At 43.5% G+C, this 20,969-nt stretch overlaps 1 protein-coding gene across 1 annotated transcript in view; it reads right to left on the reverse strand.

Annotated features, from left to right (window-relative positions):
• LOC147023958 (sorting nexin-27-like) overlaps positions 1-20,945 on the reverse strand; it is a 29,413-nt gene extending 8,468 nt beyond the window's left edge. The window contains exons 1-5 of the mRNA XM_085890031.1: positions 20,693-20,945; positions 20,413-20,543; positions 9,096-9,366; positions 8,704-8,896; positions 7,438-7,511 (exon numbers count right to left, since the gene is read on the reverse strand). Coding sequence (XP_085746157.1) covers positions 7,438-7,511; positions 8,704-8,896; positions 9,096-9,366; positions 20,413-20,543; positions 20,693-20,899 — 876 coding nt within the window. The 5' untranslated portion in view covers positions 20,900-20,945. The remainder of the gene's footprint in view (positions 1-7,437; positions 7,512-8,703; positions 8,897-9,095; positions 9,367-20,412; positions 20,544-20,692) is intronic.
• Between the last annotated feature and the right edge of the window lie 24 nt (positions 20,946-20,969).

Here is a 20,969-nt window from a genome sequence, read left to right on the forward strand (position 1 = left end):
CCCTTGTAAATCGTGTAAAGCCTTTTCTTAGCTTTTTAATTCATTTTGATCAATGGATTTGTATTCCAAACCGGTCTATTCATGATAATATTTTTTTTAATTCGGGACTTGTGGGATGTCTGTGCTCTTAAAAAGCAGAATGCTGGCTTGTTTTTACTTGACCAAGAGAAAGCTTTCGATTCTATTAACCATGAATATGTATTTTACACCTTAAAACAGTTTGGTTTTGGGGCAACTTTTATATCTCATGTCTCATTGTTGTATAATCATGTTTTTAGCATCATTAAAGTTAATAATAGCCTGTGTGCACCATTGATGGTTGGAAGAGGAGTCCATCAAGGGTGTCTGTTATCGGGCATTCTCTACTCCCTCTGTATTGAACCCCTCCTAATTCGCCTTCGTGCTAGTCTACCAGGCTTTCCTGTGATGTCAAATGAAAGGCCAATTGTTATCTCAGCATATGCTGATGATGTGTGTCATGGTGCGTAATAGTGATGATGTCACCATGTTATTAAATGACCTGGAAAAGTTCTCTTTGGCTTTCACAACCACAATAAATTGGAGCAAATGTAAAGCTTTATGGATTGGCCATACCCCAGCTGTAGGTTTGCCTCATCTTCTCAGAAACTTGCAGTGGGAGAAGGAAGGCATCCGCTATCTAGGTGTGTACATTGGCACCCCAGCTTTTATGGCTCAGAACTGGTTAAATACAGTTAGCAAAATTGATAATAGACTGGGGAAGTGGAGAGGAATATTAATTACTTAGCTTGTTGTACAGAGGTCGTGCCCTCGTGATCAATAACCTGTTGGCTTCCTTGTGGCACAAAATGATTGCCCTGCACCCTCCTGAAGCACTGCTGCTGACAATCCAGAAACATCTGCTTGATTTTTTTTCTGGGGTGGCAAACATTGGGTCAAGCAAGAAGTCCTTTACCTTCCATTGGCAGATGGTGGTCATGGTCTTGTTGACATTCTCAGCCGATTGATGGCCTTTCGAGTCGCTAATGTCCACCGCTTTCTTTTTTCTGCATCACTGCCATGGTGCCCCACCGCTACCCATTTGCTGAAAATGGCTGGCATGCTCGACTTCAATCAGGAACCTTTTCTCATGGACTTGCAACATGTGGACCTCTCTCCATTGCCTTTGTTTTACCAAGACCTGTTGCAAGCCTGGCAGCCTCTTGTAGTGCACCAAGATATGGCTCACTACAACATCAACAACTTTCTCAACGAGCCTATCTTCTACAATGCACTTTTTCTAAACATTCCTCGATCACGAGCTTACATACAATGCTTCATAAACTTAGGTATACGTCTCATACGAGATTTGCGGAACGAGAACCAAACATGCACTCAGTCGGGCATATTGCAACTACCGTTGGAATGCACTCTTTTAGAACTGTTTTCCAGCTCGTCCAGGAGGTTCTGCGTACCTCCAGAACAGTGTTTCTCAACCGGGGTTCCCCGGAACGCTAGGGTTCTGCAAGAGGTCACTCGGGGTTCCGCGAGAAACAGTAATAAATAGGCTAATGTATTTTGAGTAGTTTTTGTTTGATTTAATATTCGTAATTTTACTATACACGTTCGGCATATTGTTGGAAACTCCTTCGTTATTATAATAGAGGCTTCAACCTCTTATATTATTTACAATTATAACAACCATAGGGAATGTATTTAACGATGTGTATATGGCGCCAGTGTGAAACCACCCTCACTGGTTAGTGGACGTCCTGTATGCGACGGATTCGTGTATCATTGAGTGACTGACTCAAGTACGGGACGCATGCACGGTGTCCATCTATCTCCTAGCGTGAAGTCTCTCTCTCTCTCTCTCTCTCTCTCTCTCTCAAGGTTAGTTCTTCTGTTTACCTTTATTGCTTCGGCTTTATTTGTTTAAGTTTTGTTGATCAAGTTACATGAGGTGTGTTGTTTTTTTTTTTTGTGAATTAAAACCTCGGTGTGAGGTCTCATAAAACGAGCAGTATGGTTTTTTTTCATTGCCAATAAATTTGACAAAAAGGGGGTCATTTTTTCCTTAAACCAGGTATCCGAAAAAAATATTATATTTACCACGTGAACTGCGATAAAACAAGTGAAATCCTTCAATACAGCGCATGTGGTGAAGCAAATGAGTACACAAATGTTAAAATATGCAAGTTATGCTTTTTCAGTTGAAAAACAATTAAAAAGCGTACTTAATATTTGAAATTTTAAAAATTTTGTTATTATTGTGATAAGCACCTTTATATATAACAGAAGGAATGAAATCGTTCGATACAGCATGGCAGGAGGCCACAAAAGAATGATAGCATAAGAAGAACTTAGCTTTCAGCATTCAGCGATTGGCACGAAATGCGATGGTGGGCGGAAATGACGTCTTTTGGCGCGAAATGCAATGGTGGGCGGAAATGACGTCTTTCGGCGCGAAATGCGATGGTGGGCAGAAATGACGTTTTCAGCGCGAAATGCGATGGTGGGCGGAAATGACGTCTTTCGGCGCGCAATGCGATGGTGGGCGGAAATGACGTCTTTCGGCGCGAAATGCGATGGTGGGCGGAAATGACGTCTTTTGTTCGTTCGTACATGAGAGGGGCGCATTTCTTGATTTTTCCCAGTCAAGCAATAAATTAAAATGGTTTTCACAAATATAACACATTAGTTTCACAAATTTCCATTGAAATACTCGGGTATTTCCGTCAATTCTCGCTATTTCCGTCTCGGTTACGCACTGCATCTACCGGACGGCCGTCATTGGCTGTCTTGAGGCATGTAGGGGGGGGGGACAGGGGACACCGGAGACGTGGTAGACACCGGGGACATTTCAAAGTCGGTGCAATTGTATACAGCGCATGCGCTGTAAATATGAAGAAGCTAGATATTAATAATGGTATATAATAATTTTTATGCAGGGGTTTCCTGAGACATGAAAACTATTTCAAGGGTTCCACAAGGGTAAAAAGGTTGAGAAACGCTGCTCTAGAAGGTTGGGACTCCATTTTGATACCACCAACGCTGTCCCTGCAATCCATTACCCCTTCTTTCCGCAGTTGTGTATAACATCACTGGCATCAACAGAAACTGTGATCTTGTCTTCCTCTCCACTTCCTAGTGTTGCTAAAAAGTGCCTGAACGACCTTTGTGTCACCATACGGCATCCTAATGTATGCAAAGATAGTTTTGGATCCCGATGGAAAGAGATGTTGCCTCCAGGGTCCCCCCTGTGCCCACAATGGGCTGCCATGTATGTCCCACCGATTGTAAAATGGACTGGTGATATCTCTTTGAGAATTGAACAAAGGATTTTACCTACGAATGTTTTATTAAATCATTTTAATGTTTAAAATTGTTTCGTGCCCCTTTTGTATGGCCTCTGAAGATTTATATCATGCCTCTGTTGACTGTGCAAGACTGACCCCACTTTTTACTTTTTTATCACAATTGTGCTGTCATATGAAAATTGTATTTTCTTTACGTACTTTTATTTTTGGATTACCGTTAAATTCCAAAAGTCATGTTGAATCTGCTCTTGCCAATTTTACAATAGCAGAAGGGAAATTAGCAATCTATAAAACAAGGAAAGCTAAACTTCTTGCAAACCCCGATGCTGATTACAATGTTTTAACTGTTTTTAAGGCCCTTGCCATGGCCAGATTACGTGCAGAATTTTTTTTTCACCAAAATATTAATAATCTTGAACTTTTTAAGCAGAAATGGTGTCACAGGAATGCTTTGTGTAAAGTAGACCACAATGATCTTATAATTTTATTTTAGCTGTGAACTTGACCTTTATATTATGTCTTGTTTTGCATGTTTATGTGTCACTTTTTTCTAAGCTTGTATAAATAAAGGTATACGAAAGTCAAAGTCTGTCTGTCTGTCTGTCTCTCTCTCCCTCTCACATCCCCTCCTTGCACCTCTCCTTCCTGCAGTGTATGACAACATTTGGCGAGGCATCGCTCTCCCCCCCTCCCCCTGCCTTTCCTTGCCATTTCCACCTTTTTTGCTTCCTCTCCTCTCCCTCTGTACTGTCCTCTCCTCTCCCACCGCCCCCCCCGTCCTCTCCTCTACCCGTCTCTCCCTCCGTCCTCTCCTCTACCCGTTTCTCCCTCCGTCCTCTCCTCTACACGTCTCTCCCTCCGTCCTCTCCTCTACACGTCTCTCCCTCTGTCCTCTCCTCTACCAAGCCTCTCCCTCAGTCCTCTCCTCTCCCTCCGTGCTTTGGCTGACAGGGTCACTTTTCCAAGCCCAATTGCTCTTTTTTTGCAGCGCATGGATTGGTGTTGCCGACAAGAGCAAGTAGGCTTGCAAAGGTGACCCAGTCAGCCATAGCATGTGATTGCCTGCAATCTGGCCATAAATTTAACTTTTATGGGACCCGTGTCTGAGACACTACATCTAACAAACGACACAGGTTTATTTTGGAATCATGGCACGTGAAGAGCCAGGAGGGTGGCCAAATTGGGGAGACTGTGGACATACCCACACAATACACACCTCTGATGTAAATGGCGAAAACTGGATGGTGCAAACAGCTGGATAAGGTGAGCAACAAACACCACTCAATCCCAAACACCACATCCACATGTGTACAACACCCAACGAGAACCTCAACACTCGCACAACCAACACCTCATCATGCCCAACCCAGACACGAAACCAGCCGTGCTCGTTCCCCAGAAATACAAAAACAACAAGCGCACACAGGTATTCATCCACGCGCAAACACCACCAGATCACATGCAAGTAAAAACAATAAAAGAGCAGAGCACCCTTTCAATTATGTGATTTGACGTTTGTTTTTGCATTTGCAAAAAATAAAAACCGAAAAGCACTCCTCCATTTGATCCTGAGCACCAGCACGTGGATCGGAAATGAGCGGTCGTATCAAAATAAAAACCAGACACGGGTGGAGGCTTGGGGTCTATTGTGCCTGATGAAGCCGGCTACGAAGCCGGTGAAAGGGTTGCCTGAGACCGGGTCTGCTCTCGGTTTTTTACTCAAATTAGCGAAGTCGATCGAGATTTTTTACTTTTGGCTGAAAGTGCCCTCTTCTTCTTTAAAAGACACACACACACACACACACACACACACACACACACACACACACACACACACACACACACACACACACACACACACACACACACACACACACACACACACACACACACACACACACACACACACACACACGTCATTCATTTTGTCAAAAAGTTTTTTGGATCATTCGCTTCAAAATATTTGTGTCGAGATTTCCAAGTTTTTAGACCGGAAGTAGGAAAATCGACGCATCTTCATAGCCAACGGCCTGAAACATGTCCAAGGAGACTAACAGTTTACGTTTTGTATTTCACTGAGAGGCCTGGATCTGCATCTGGACCGAAACTAAAATATAATCAGCTCTCGTTGTCACGTACCCACACCATTCACCAAGTTGTGTCATAAACTGACCGCAATTTTTGAAATATCTTGCTATAAATAGAGCCGTGGCCAAAAATATTGGCACCCTTGCACTTTTTTCAAATAATGCACCATTTCTTCCAGAAAATTGTTGAAATAAAAAATATTTTGGTCTCCACATATGTATTGCATTGGTTTGCAGTGGAACAAAACAAAAAAAGCTGAAAAAAAGAAACTAAATCTTAGCTTATTCCACACACAGACATCATAAAATGTCTTGGGCAATATTATTGGCACCTTGTCGAAGTTGGTAGAAATAATTACATTTCAAGCAGGTGAGTCTCCTTTACTTTGGAAATGAACTCACCTGTGGTGAGTTGCAGGTGCCTGCAAAATAAAAATCACTCATTCAACCAGTTTGAGTCGAGAAAAGGAGACATTCTGCTGTTTCGTGTCACTGTGTACCACAATGAGTACGGAGAAAAGAAAGAAACCAGATAATTGTCTGATGAGGTCAGACACAAGATTGTAACCAAGCATGGACAATCTCAAGGCTGCAAGTCAATCTCCAGAGATCTTGATGTTCCTGTGTCCACCGTACACAATGTTATCAGGAAGTTTAAGGCCCATGGCACTGTAGCCAACCTCCCTGGATGTAGCCGCAAAAGAAAACTTGATCGAAGATTGCAGCGGAGGATTGTTCGAATGGTGGAAAAAGCACCTCAATCAACTGCCAAACAGATTCAAGCTCACCTTCAGACACAAGGTACGACAGTTTCAACTCGCACCATCCGTCGCCAACTCAATGGAAGGGGGTTCTATGGTCAGAGACCCAGGAGGACCCACTGCTGAGAGAGACAAAAGAAAGCCCGACTTGAGTTTGCCAAAACACACCTGAACAAGCCAAAATCCTTCTGGGGGAATGTCCTGTGGACAGATGAGACCAAATTAGAGCTTTTTGATGAAGTACATCATCTCTGTGTTTGCAGAAAACAAAATTAAGCCTTCAAAGAAAAGAACACCTTCCCTGCAGTCAAACATGGAAGAGGTTCAGTGATGTTTTGGGGTTGCTGTGCTGCCTCTGGCACTGGGTCCCTTGAATGTGTGCACGACATCATGAAATCAGGAGATTACCAAGGCATTATGGAGCGTAATGTTCAACCCAGTGTCAGAAAGCTGGGTCTCTGTCGACGGTCATGCATCTTGCAGCAGGACAATGACCTCAAACACACTTCAAACAGCACCCAGGAATGGCTCAAGATAAAACACTGGACTGTTCTGAAGCGACCAGCAATAAGTCCAGATCTAAATCCATTGAACACCTGCGGGAAGATCTGAAAACAGCAGTTGAGAGAGAACTGCAGCAATTTACACAAGAAGAGTGTGCCAAACTGCCAGTAAAGATTTGTAAGAAGCTCATTCACGGCGATAGGAAGTGCTTGACTGCAGTTATTTTGTCCAAAGGCTGTGATACGAAATATGAAGTCGAGGGTATCAATAATTTTGTCAAAGCCATTTATTATTATTTTCTGATTTAAAAGGATATATTAAGTTCTGAATCAAAAACAAAGGTTCTGTAATATTAACAATGAAATAAAGAATTGTGGAGACAAAATACTTTTGTCAATTTAAAAACTTATTTTTGGAGAAAATTGTGAGTTATTTTTAAAAAAGTGCAAGGGTGACAATATTTTTGGCCACGACTTTTTACATCTCTCTCAATGGTGAAGAAGCACTTTAAAAATCAATAATCTTGATCCGGAAACGGATCTTCACGAAAGGCTCATCACTTCATCCTTGTAACACCCCTAACCTGTCCACCAAGTTTCGTCCAGACCAGTACATTACGTTTTGAGATATCCCGCTCACAGACAATCAGACATGAAAACACAACCTCCGTCCACCTTCAGTGGCTTAATTTTTTCATCTCCCTCGGACATGAACCAAAGCTAAAGCATATTAGCATATTCATACACTTTCATGACACACAAACTAAAACCTCATTAATTTCAACTCAACAGGATAAATAAATCTCACCTCTCCTCCCTCTTCAGCATGAAAGAGAAAATCTTGCATTACTCTGCTCTCTCCCACCTCACGGACCAAGCAAGCTGCGGAGAGAGAGAAAAAACACACACAAAACACACACACATACCCATTATAATGGCCCCACTTGCTTCCATCAAACTGGGAGAGATAAACCCCTCTCACCCCACACTTCTGCATACAGTACGAGCACAATCCCTATGGGAAACAGCACAAAAACTTCAGAAGGTAGAACAAACAAACAATTATTTTTTTTGCCAAACAGACAATTAGCATGTTGGTCATCATGCGTGTCCATCACTGAGCAAATTATTGTCTGCTACAAAAGGCTCAACTTCAAAACTCTGCACCAACAAACACTGACTGACGGCATGTGTTCTTCAATGGCAGTTAAAACAAGTTGCTCTGTGTTTCCTTTTTCATTCATGGATGTCATGTTTCTTGCTATACTTTAGGCATAGCAAGGGAACACATTAGCACGTTGATTGGGTATCCCACACTCACCCCCTCCCCCAACCCAAGTCCTTTTTCTCCATTATTAAATTTCAACCATTCTGAAGAACATGCACGATATTACACGCGGCGAATGTGCAGAGTTCCAAATCTTTATATAAGCATTTAACATTATTTATTAGTCATCAAGACAAAGATGGAAAATCATGATTCCCAATAGTTTAAATGGCACAGCTTCCAGGATCGTTTCCTTTCGTACAGAAGTGCACTTTTGCAAAAATAAAAACAATCGACAAGGCGATAAATTTTGGTAAAGTGATTACGAAAGCAGAGGTAAAGTGCTTCCTGTGCATTTGGAGTGGTAAACTCGACAAGGACTTCATTTCGCGACGCCAGACATTTACCCCGACATAAGCATGCCCACGTGTCGGGCACCACTGCTTGCTCAACTGCTTGCACTGGGGCAACATCACAGAGCCTCAACCAAAAACTGTGCACCCGACAAGTCATCTTGTGTGTCAGAAGGATAACGCCATAGGCAAGCAGACTACAATCTGATAAACAGCTTTGTAATCCTCGTGGTCAAAATAACAAAAGCATACAGACAAGATAAGAGCGAGTAAATGGATCGAGCATAACGATTAGCTGAAAGTGCAAAGGGCGAGTCGATTATGAAATAACAAAAAACATTTCCATTTCCCTGCCTGAATTCACTCTTACTTATACACTTTGCACCAGAAAATCAGTCGCGCGATTTGCCTACGTGACATAGGTGGGTTCGGGGGGGATGACACAGGTCCAAACCTTTCTGCATAAACTCCTCGAGTCCTCGCCGTCGAGTCACGAGCTGCCGCTCCGAAAGGGGGAATGGCCATTTCGGAGGTAAACGAGGCAGTGACAGCAATGGGTAAGCCTCCTTCAAAGAACGGTGGAGGGATGAAAACTCACGGTATCGCCGAGAACATACGATCCGTCCCTCCACACACACACAAAACTCCTGAAAAAAAAAACAAACCAATTCACGACATTTAATGAGCGTGCAAAGCAATGACAAGGAGTTCACAGACTGTTGGTGGAGCCGACATGAACTGCAGTTAGAAAGCTTTAGAAAATAAAAAAAAACAACAAACCCTGCAACTGAAGAATTGCGAGCAAATCAGAGAAGAAAATGAGAAAAATATGAGCCCAAAACTCACCACAAACCTTTCTCCTCCCCTCGTGACATGTCGGTGCGATGCGAGAGACACAGAAACTCCAAAGGTTGTACAATCAGAGGGAGGGTGCGGTGTCGAGACCACAGACTGATATGAGGATGGCTGGATCACCGGTGGGTCGTCGGGCGGGTCGAGACGAGCAGCCAGTGGGGGTGGTACAGACAGCAAGGTGAGAGAAAGCTCACCGCACTCACCGCCTCGTATTAGCTCCACAACTTGCTTGTGAGTTGCTCCTTCCACACCTATGCCGTTCCTACACAGCAGAACAGACAACACAAACAAAACCAGAGAGTGAAGAGAAGGAAGAGGACACCGGCAAATATATCATTGGCACTGTGAGGACAGGGGGTTAGCCAACCAAACACTAGGTACAAAGGACTAGAACGGCACTTTGTAGAGCACATACCTCTGCCAGGCTGAACAGTTTATGTTTTGTATCCCAATGATAAACAGGATGTGCATCTGGACATGAACCAAAATCTAATCAATTCGTCACACCCAACCTGTTTCGTCCGAATCCATCATAACTTTATGAAATATCCTGCTCACAGACAGACAGACAAACAGACATGGGTGAAAACATAACCTCTGTTCACGTTCGTTGGAAGAGGTAATAAGTGAGTACTGCAAAATAAATGTTCAATTTATGTGTGCATCATCATAATCAGTCATGTTCCACACCCCGATCCAAGGCAAAGGGGGCAACATCTGCTGAAGCACTCTCATGACAAGGAATACATTTGGTGGTTTGCCATTTCAGTCCAGCAGTAGTCCAGGCAGGAATCTGCAATTTGTTCAAGGTGCCGGCGATAGCTTGCATCCTCAGTTGGAAAGCTTAAGACTTAAGGTCTTAATCCGCCAAACCCAGACGAGACAACTCAAGAGGTTATTGCACTATCTCCTGAACCAGACGTCAAATTCAAAAATAATTGTTACATATTTCATGTTCCCCCCCAATGTTGATTACACATACAAGGTTTCATTAAAAAAAGAAGAAAAAAAAAGTGCTTGTATTGTACTTTTTTGTATTTTAACTTTTGAACCCACACCAGGAAGCAGTTGAGGCCTCAAAAATGATACTGCTCTTGCACCTTGTGCCATGTGTTCATAACTACCAAGTTTCGTGAATTTATGCCAAACCATTTAGGTGATAACGTGACAGACGGAGCGGATTAAAATATCCCCCCCCCACCCCACTTTCTTCAAAAAGTGTGAGGATAACAATAATAATAATAATAATAATAATAATAATAATAATAATGATAACATGGAGGCCCATACTCTTGAAAGAGCTTTGGGGTGTTCACAAGTTAAACATTTCAAGGCTAAAGCCAATCCAGCACAGATCGTCACTCTGTCGCAAGACACGCGACTGAAGGCGGGATGATTTTGGAAGTTGCTGGGGATGCTGATCGTGATAACTCGCCGAATCTTCGCAAAGGACACCATAGGATCTTTAAAGTACAACTATTGCTCGCATACGGAACTCCCAGATTAATGTCAGTCTGAGGGACAGCAAGCACACTCACCGGTGCCTCGTCTTGTCTGTGAAACACCAGGATGGCAGTTTACAGCTGGGTCTGGATTTGAACATAGGCAAAATTGCTCAGAGGCGAGTGTGTGCACCTCTTGGCAAGGGTTCCCCAATCCATGGCTCACTGGCAACACGTTACCCACCATACTCTCAAATGTTGCCCAGGACCACTCTTGAAAATACAGTAGAACCTCATGCTCATTCAAAAGCGAAAGTATACATTCGACCGTATGTTTTTTCCGGTGTTAAAAAAATAAAATAAAGAGAATTTAAAAAAAAACCCGAGGAAGATAAAAACGACAAAAAATAAAAATAAATAAACAGAAAAGGAAAACCATTCGCCATAATCCCTTGTGAGCCCTTGCATCCTCCCCACCAAACAGCAGTTTGAATGGCAAGCAATTTATGCAATTCAGCATAACAACTGGATTGAAGTGGAAACATCACATGAGGTGTTCTGATCTCCCCCATGGTAAAGTGATTCCCGTGCGAGGCCAACACAAAGATCTTTTTTACCGATGGAGAGATTTGTTTTATTTTATTTAATGTCGGAACTTGAGAAAGGACATCCACAAAATAAGTTGAGAACGTTTACCGACAACGTTAGAGAAGAGTGGGAAGAAGAGTTCCTTTACAAACTCCAACGTGAAAGTGTGTGTGCTTAATTTGTCATGGACATGCAAATGTGGCAAAGAGATGCAACACAGAATGTGATTTTAGCACAAACCAAGAGGAGTGCAAGTTGGTACCCTCCAAAAAGTAACTCGAGGAAGATAAAAATTAGAGATTAGAAGTCAGGCCCGATCTCCCAACAATCGATTTTTTTTTTATTTTAAGAAACATGTCAGTTAGTCGAAAGCAGCTACGATTGCTTCATTTGAGATCGTGCACATACTTGCAAAGAACAATAAGCTCTTTGAAGATGTTGAGGTCACCAGAACGGAATTCGGTAGAGCACATACCTCTGCCAGGCCGAACAGTTTGCGTTTTGTATCCCACTGATGAACAGGATCTGCATCCGGACCTTAAACAAAATCAAATTGGCTCGTTCTTGTCACCTAACCAACTCATCCATCAAGTTTCGTCCAAATCCATCCACAACTTTTTGAGACCATGCAATAAAAATAAATTATATATATATATTATATATATATATATATATATATATATATATATATATATATATATATATATATATATATATATATATATATATATGTGTTCTTCTTCTTCTTCTTCTTTCGGCTGCTCCCGTTAGGGGTCGCCACAGCAGATCATCCGTATGATCCGCATCGTGATTTGGCACATGTTTTACGCCGGATGCCCTTCCTAACGCAACCCTGGTCGCCTCTTACAACACGGATATGGTACATCTATTTTAACCGGGGTATACACTGGCCCAGTATACTGGTACTCATTTCGCCGATCTCGGAAGGATGACAGGCTGAGTCAACCCCCTGGTGTATTAATTCAGTGGCCCAACGGGGCTTGAACTCAGGACCTTTTGGATCCCAAGCCGCTACCCTAACCACTGCGCCAACACCAGGCATATATATATATATATATATATATATATATATATATATATATATATATATATATATATATATATATATATATATATATATATATATATATTTGCGGTTCTGCAAAACCGCATGCCTCTAAGGCAATGGCACTCAACATTCAGTGATCCCCAAGCAGTTATTTTGTTCGTCTTCATGCAGTCAGACCTTCCCCTCATGTCTTGTGGGTTAACAGGACGAAGTGGTTGTGTGGGTCTAATAGCTAGGGTTATGAACTATATGTTGTTGTTCGTCTTTCGGCTGCTCCCATTAGGGGTCGCCACAGCAGATCATCCATTATGATCCGCATACTGATTTGGCATAGGTTTTATGCCGGATGCCCTTCCTGACGCAACCCTGGTCGCCTCTTACGACACAGGGATATGGGTTATGAACTATATATCTATGTTGTATTCTGATTTCTATTCCAACCCTTTCATTTTAGCCATGGTACAAGTCAAGCAAGCAAGCACACACGCCATGCAATATGCGATGAGTAATAAGCACACTACGATGCCTCCCATGGCTTGGAACCAACAAACTTCTTCCACGATAAACACTTCACACTATACAGCACACACGCCATGCAATATGCGATGAGTCATAAGCACACGATGATGCCTCCCACGGCTTGGAACCAACAAACTTCCTCCACTATAAACACTACACACTATACAGCATACACATGGCACGCCATTATTTCATTCAAATCTGCACGCCAATTTCCAACGGCATCTCACCTTGCTCACTCCTCGCTCACCGAAAACTCACCACTTCCTGCACACGGGGAAAATATTCCCACACCTCATCGTACCTCTGTATCGATACAATTCTCCACAAACAGAAGCGTGCTGCATAACTAACGCTGTACTCGAACAGCGTGATGCGGAGACGAGCAACGGATGTTAATAGCAACAACCGCATCTCGCCTGGAATGTCCCGGGTGAGCACGCGGGATTGATAAGACCCTCGTCCAGTCTACAGAAAAGGGAAAGACGGGCAGCGAGGAGGGGTTGCGAGGGGAAGAGCGATCAGGGACTTTGGTACGGAGCTCCGGGGCATGTCATGCTGAATGTGCAAATGAGACCGCTTCCGGCCCCAGGAGCCTGGAAGGGCATGGCTATGGCCACTTTGGCCCAATAGAGAAGCGGGATTCGGGTCACAGCAAGTCTTCACCCCACCCTTCGCCTGGGGCTTATAAAAGGTGGATCGCGGAGCCGCTCGCCCTCTTCACCACCTTCTTCTCTGCTCATCTCGGTTCTGCGTTGGCTGCTCCTCGTTGCCTCTGCCCTTCGCTGGCTCTTCACTCGCAGTTGGTGTGCGACTGAGACATGCTTATTCCGGAGGACTAGTGCGGAGCACATGTTTCCACGAGCTCCGGCAAAGTGACCAAGCCTGAGATAACGCGTCAACTCTCGAGGTGGGAACGTTTAGGCGGAGCGTCCCATGGAGGTACACGCTACACAAACAGACTTTTTTATTTTTTATGTGAATTATGTGAATTAAAACCTCGGTGTGAGGTCTCATAAACGAGCAGTATGTTTTTTTTTTTTTCATCGCCAATAAATTTGTCAAAAAGGGGGTCATTTTTTCCTTCAACCAGGTATCCGAAAAAATATATTATATTTACCACGTGAACTACGATAAAAATATAAAAGAGCTAGATATTAATAATGGTATATAATAATTTTTATGCAGGGGTTCCCTGAGACATGAAAACTATTTCAAGGGTTCCACAAGGGTAAAAAGGTTGAGAAATGCTGGTCTACATTATCCTCCAAGCCTACTCAAATATGAAAATAAAGTGAAAAAGAAATCTCAGATCATGATTAAATCCTGAAATGATCCCAAATGGCCTCAATCCCAAGCACCCCCTTTTTCCAAGTTATTGTGATATATTTTTTCAACCCCCTCCCTCACCTCTTTTCATTCGTTAGGTGGCAGTTGTTTTTTTTCTTTGTTTTTTTTTTGTTTCATCCCCATTTTCCCCTCCCCCCTCTTGCTGTTTTTTATTCAACTTGTGTACAGCTGCTTCACCTCCACGTGTCCCCTTGATCTCACTCACTTCTACTCTGTTGTTGGTGTTTCCCCCTTTCCATTGTGTCCCCTTCCATTCTGCCCTCACTCCTCCATGAGCCTCGTAAACTATAATAAAAATTTTAAAACAATGTAGAGAAACTATAAGAATAATAAAAACAGGTTCACCCAGTAACTTAGAGGCAGCTCCGTTAATGATGGCTCCCTCAGCATTTTGAAATAAAACAAACTCATTTGATATATAAACAAGTACCAAGTACATTATTTAATCACACGTAATCAAATGTTAAAGTTCAGGGAAACCTGATGTTGGGTGTCCATTTAAACAACGGAATAAATAAAGAACGATCAGAATAATATGGAATAGGCAAAGTCTAGAAGCGAACGTAGAATTCTTCTTACTTTACATAAAACTTGTTCACAACTGTATACTTGCCAACTACACCGTGGTACGTGCAAGCGCCGCACAGCTGATGATTTTGATGCAATTTCCGGTTACTTCGGCCTGGATTCGAGATCAGCGATCAAATAATGTAAATCACGATTAAAAAATATTTTTGATGATGCGGGAGATATCGTTATTAAAATTAACTTTGGGTATAATTGAATAAATAAATAAACGATCACTTCTGGTCAAGAATAAAATAAATTAAAAGTTCCGGAAAGAGTTTCAAAATCACTCCCGGAAATGTTAAATACAAAATAAGCACTTCCTGTCATGAAAAAAAAAAAAAATCACTTTCGGAAGTATAAAATTAACTTTGGGAAAAAAAATAATTGAGTAAATAAATAAACACTTCCGGTCATGATCTCCCAGCATGCATCATTCCCCACGACAAAAACCGGAAACAAAAAAAAAACAGAAACAAAACAAAAAACGGAAGCAAAATGGTCATTGCCAACGACACGGATTCACAATTGCCAGGGTATTGTGTTGTTTTTTGTTGTTTCCTATTCTCTCATGTGCCCCGCGTTAAGTAATATTCACAAGATAGAAAAAAAACCCAATCGTGTTTATACACCGCACAGCGTTTAACAACAACCGGAAGCAAAAGGTCATAGCTAACGACACGGATTCCAAATAGTCAGGGGTATTGTGTTGTTGTTGTTGTTGTTGTTGTTTCCTATTCTCTCACGTGCACGCGTTAAGTATGAAGCTCACTGCGTTCGCTAATAATCGATTAATGAATAAAAGAGTTATTTTGGCCCTTATGGTTCCAAACATTAACAATGACATTGTAATGAACTTTCATCTTTCATTTTTGTTTAGAAAGTGTGTCAGAACATTTGTGGGGAGTTTGATGAAATATTTCATATCATTACACTTAATATGGACTCGTCTAACGTCGACGGCACAAATGAGGTGGGGTAGGATAAAACAGCAAAGAGAAGAAAAAATTTGCAAGATTTTTGAGGAAAGTGGTGGAAAATGAAAAGAAATTCATTTCTCCAAATTATACGTGCGGCGTATAATCAAGCACCTCGAGGGGTGGAACAGGGAGGGCTAGCACCGTGACCAGAGAGGAAATGGGACAAGCGGTCACCGAATGATGTAAAAGTCCATCCTGGATTTGTGAATAAAACGTTAGACTCTTAACGTGAGCTCGCATTTCAGATTAAATCATTTCAACTGGACCTTCTCGAGTCAAGACTGGACATACAGAAAATGTGTGTTGGACGACTGGTGTTCTCACCGCCAAAGCATCATATGATCAAAATACGAGAAAGCCTCACACTTTATCACCTGTATCACGACTTCAAGACGTGCTGGCAGTTTAGGGCCAACTGTACCCGGCGAACACAAACTGTGTAACTTCTCAGCACTCTCACACCAGAGTCGAGGTTATGGTTAGGGTCAAGCTTGACTGGGAAAACTGTGGGCAGGGGTGCCTTCAGCTGCTAATCACATCATTCCAAAACTACCTGACAATGTCAGAAAGCAATACAAGGAATAACTTAACTTCCTTCAGAAAACTTTTTAAAATATATAAATTAAAGGTTTACAAAAACCCAATGAAAAAAAAAAAACAACAACATGGTAAGGCTCATAGTGGAAAAACACACACACACACACATACACACACACACACACACACACACACACACACACACACACACACACACACACACACACACACACACACACACACACACACACACACACACACACACCTTGGTGGAAGCAGCATCACTTCCTGGGGCACTCTGGGTATCAGACTTCACAACAATGGCACAGCCTTTCTTACCACAATCAGAATTAATGGGACATTACATTTGATGCATGTTAAGAAACAAAGACCTCGTGTTGCATGACCTGCATGGAGTGGAGTTTTACACAAATTAAGGTTTTGATTTCCGCAACATGATGACCGTGAAATCAATATGGCTGGTAGGATGGCTTCGACGTACGCACACTCGCCTCTAAGCTGTCCAACCTGGGTTCGAATCCCGACCCAGCTATAAACTGTCGTCCCGGTGTTTCATCAATGTGCATGCCGTCCCGTCTGTCGGAATTCGTTGCTGGACATTAAAGATCCCATGGTGTCCTTCACAAAGAGTGTCAGTGGCAACAACATAACAGCGAGTTATCGGCGGCAACATGGCCAAATTCAAATTCCTTCTCCAACCTAAGTTGAACGTTAAGCCTGGCCAACCAGTTTGTGAAAGACTTGGGCCAAGCTTCGCCCAACCAACCCCACAAGGACGTGGGAATAATCGCAGTCATTAAAATAGAAGATTGTAGTGAAGTCAATGTATCATCTGGAAGGGAAACTATATCATAGAAGCATTTGTATCCACTTTCTTCAGCATCAGACATTCATGACACAACCCTCTGCATTTTCACCGTGTTATCAGCTTTCCTTACAATGCCGTCACAGTTTGATGCTCGTATCTGTGATATTTGACACCTTGCCTGTCAAATGGCACAAAATTAGGATAAATTTAAAATTAGTATGGGGCAGAGGATATATATTGTAAACATTACACACTCTGTAACCGGCTGGCCAGGCCTGGTCAGAGGGTGAGGAAAGGAACAACCACAGATAGCACATTCACCTTTCGACGAGACACTAACATAAACATCACAACCGCTACCGTACACAGATACATACCTGAGCTACCACCAGTCGTGCCAATATCCATGTGAGGGTCTCGTCCCAAAATCAATATTGTAGGTCCATGCTGAACCCTCTCTATGGCGGCCAAATCCTTCCGAAGAGGTGGTGACCAAAACTGTACACAATACTCTCGATGAGGTGTCATTAAATACAGGTTTAACACCACCTCTTTTAATTTATCCCTCAATGAAAAAAGCTAAAGCCCTGCTTCCTTTACTTATCGATACCAGGTTATTTAAACTTTAGTGAACTATCAAGAAGATTAATGTATAAAAAGCTGGAGCAAAAATTAACCCGGGAGTGCACCACGGCAATGAGAGGCCAAATGGTCTCATTTCCTCGTTTGAGGTCAGTTTGTTGATTTTCGGATGTACACTTACATACAGAGAATTGCCTTGTTGGTGGAGGGGGGGAGGGGGGTTAACTTAAAACCTTGCCCAGATACTGAAGTACTTAGACCCCGAATTTGGGGCCTCTAGGTGCAACAAATCGGCCATGAAAGAATCACATACAAATGCATAAATGCACACTTGAAAAGTATCAATAACATTCGAGTTCCAATCCTTCCCCACATGGCCGGAGCGTTCCTCTCATCACCGAGGGGAACCGAAAGCCACACATTGTGAAAGTGTTATGAGCAAAAACAAAAGACAAACTAGAAGGGAACTCGGTAGAGCGCATACCTCCGCCAGGCAATGCCTGATCCACGAGAACATACCGGGCCCAATACATTGTTGAAACATCATGCTATATATCGTTTGTTGGCCCCATCTCTTAATGGGGAAGAATCACTTAAAAAAAAATTAAATAATCCTCGCATTCGGATTCAGGTCTTCACCAAAATCGAATCAATTCGTCCTTGTCCCACACCCAACCCGTCCACAACTTTTTGAGATACCACGCTACATATCAGTTTGGCCCGATCTCTCAATGGTAAAGAATCACTCAAAAAAAATTATCAGATCCGGATCCGGATTCGGATCTTCACCAAAATTGGATCACTTCTTCCTCGTCACGCTCCCAACATGTCCACCCAGTTTCGGCTGAATCCATCGACCACTTTTTTGAGATATCGCGCACACAAACAGACACACAGACAGACAGGGACGAAAATATAACCTCCTTCCACTTTCGGTGACAGAAGTACAGTAATCAAAAAAAATAAACATGGAGTATTAGCACTCGAGCTGTTACAGACGGAATAGCACCAGAGCGCTGCTACGGATACGGATTACACTGTCAGGGATCGAAGGATTTACTGCGTTGAGAGATGGAAAGTGATGCTCATTTTCCGCTCGTCATGGTGTCTGGAACTCCAACATATGGTGAGATAAGTGATTCCCAAGCAGAGACTTAAACCGATTTGAGGGACTAACTCGATTACACAACCGAAGAGAGAATTCCAATTGATATTCCTTACAGAAAAGAGACTCCCTCTTATTTTTGTTTGAAATTTGTTTTTCTCAACTCAAGTGAATGACCTCTCGACCTCCGGACGTCTACGTTATCCAGCTCTCTGAAGATTTCTGCTCTGTCGTCTATATGCTTGAGTGCGTGTCGAGCACCTTCAATCATTCTCGTTCTGGAACCAGTCTGTAAACAAAAAAGTACAACGAAGGGGGACCAAAGTCAAGTCTCATGGAAGAGCTGGAGCCAAGGGAGAAAATAGATGTAGACAGACAAACGAGGGATGCAGGTAACGATGAGGGGTGGGGGAGGGGGGATCCATATTGGAGCGGAACCGATTGGAGTGGAGGAAGAACAGCAGATATTTTCAGGGAAATTTGTCAAAATCAGATCCAGAAGAGATGTTGGTTGAGATCCGGGTCGGGAAGTTGACCGATTGAGTCAGTCCCAATGAGTCGCAGAAGTGCCATGACAGTTGAGAGAGGTACCCACACCCAGCCAACTGGCATGATGACAATTGAAGTCACCACATGTGAGGAAGAGAGAGTTTGTATGAGAAGATAGAAGATGGTCCATGTTTTAGGACAGTGAGGTGTAGATGGAGTCATCACCGTTAGGTGGACGGTACAGTACACATATAAACATGAGGTGGGAGTGGAGGGGAAGCCGTAGCCAGAGGTATTCCTGGGGGTGTGGGGGGAGTGAGGGCAGTGCATGGAGAGTGAGGAATAGTCTTTGATGAAGAGAGCAACTCCTCCACCAGGACAAGGATCAGGTCTGTCATACCAGGAGGGAGTAATCAGGGAGAGATACTTGGGGAGTCAGAGACATCTTGAGGGAGGAAAGTTTCTGTGAGGCAGTGGCAATCTGTATGGAAAGACCTTCAAGGTTTAAGCAAAGGCCTCGGATATTTGAGGTCCACACTGTTAATGAAGAGGGAGGGGAGGAGGCTTTGGGTGCAGGGGATGGGAGATAAAGAAGCAAAAATTTTTTTGGGGGGCAGGGGGGAGGGGCAAACTTTTTATCGAAAATGGAGCAAACTGTATTGCAGTATTGCAATGGTGGACACACAATTGATATGGACAGTAGAACTAGCCCCGTCCTATGTAGCGATGCCAATCTTGGAGCTGGTTCTCGGCAGCATCAGCTTTACTATGGTACAGCTGTACAACTCGAGGACAAGCTTGGGTCGAGTCGTACTCCTCAAGATCCTTCTCCTCCCCGACATCTTTAACCTCTCGGTTACCGCACTCATCTCTCATGATGTACATCAATAAACTGCTGGTTTCGTGTTCCACGGTGGGATTACTTCACATCTATAAATCATCAAGGGGAACTTACCTGCACCTGGACAACTTCATGGCTGCAGAGACAGTCATGCTGGATAACAATGATTCCACTTAAGCTTGTTTGGTGAATCACCGAGGGTGAAGGGAGTGGGGGTGTGGGGGTAGGGGGGTGGGGGGGTTAAAGTTCACTTCCCAAGCACTATTTACAGGTGAGTGTCATGTGACGTCACTGTTGTCACAACAACACAAGGTATTTGGGAGATCCATCCAATGAGGACCATGTTTGGTGATTTTTATCCGATCCCGCTCCGCAAGACGAACACCGACCGGGTGCATGTTGTTACCCACACGGCGAGGATGCGATCCCCCCTGCGGACCCCCGCTCCGTCGGCAGCTCCTCCGGGCAGGACCGCGCTCACGTGCTGCAGAGGCGCGTACAGCGCTCCGTGGATGCTTCGCAACGTTCCGCCCTCACTCACCTGCGCTCAAAGGTAAAAACGATCGCGGGACACACACTCAACACCTGAGCGACGCCGCCAAGGGCCGATATTCCCGCGAGAAATAATAATAATAATAATAATAATAATAATAATAATACGTCACGAAACACAAGACCTCTCTCGCCTACCTGTCCCCTCACGTTAAAACCGTAGCCCGTGTCCGCCTTGACGACACGCACGAGCCTCGGGCCCGGTTTCTCGACTTCCTCGCACTTGTCCCAACCGTCACGAAACGAGCCCTCGTCACAGTCGTCGCATTCGTCGTGACCGTCGCCGTTCGTCCCCTCCGTGAGGCACGGAGCGGTAAACCCCCGCACCCGATGCTCTTCGGCCATCTTGAGGCGCGTGACGTCACGCGGGTCAGCTGACGCCTCACGTCAGCCGGATAGGTCAAGCCGATCGAGG

This window comes from Eptatretus burgeri, chromosome 7, assembly GCF_056783735.1.
Source record: "Eptatretus burgeri isolate ZD-2024b chromosome 7, Ebu_testis_v1, whole genome shotgun sequence".
Lineage (NCBI taxonomy): Eukaryota > Metazoa > Chordata > Myxini > Myxiniformes > Myxinidae > Eptatretus > Eptatretus burgeri.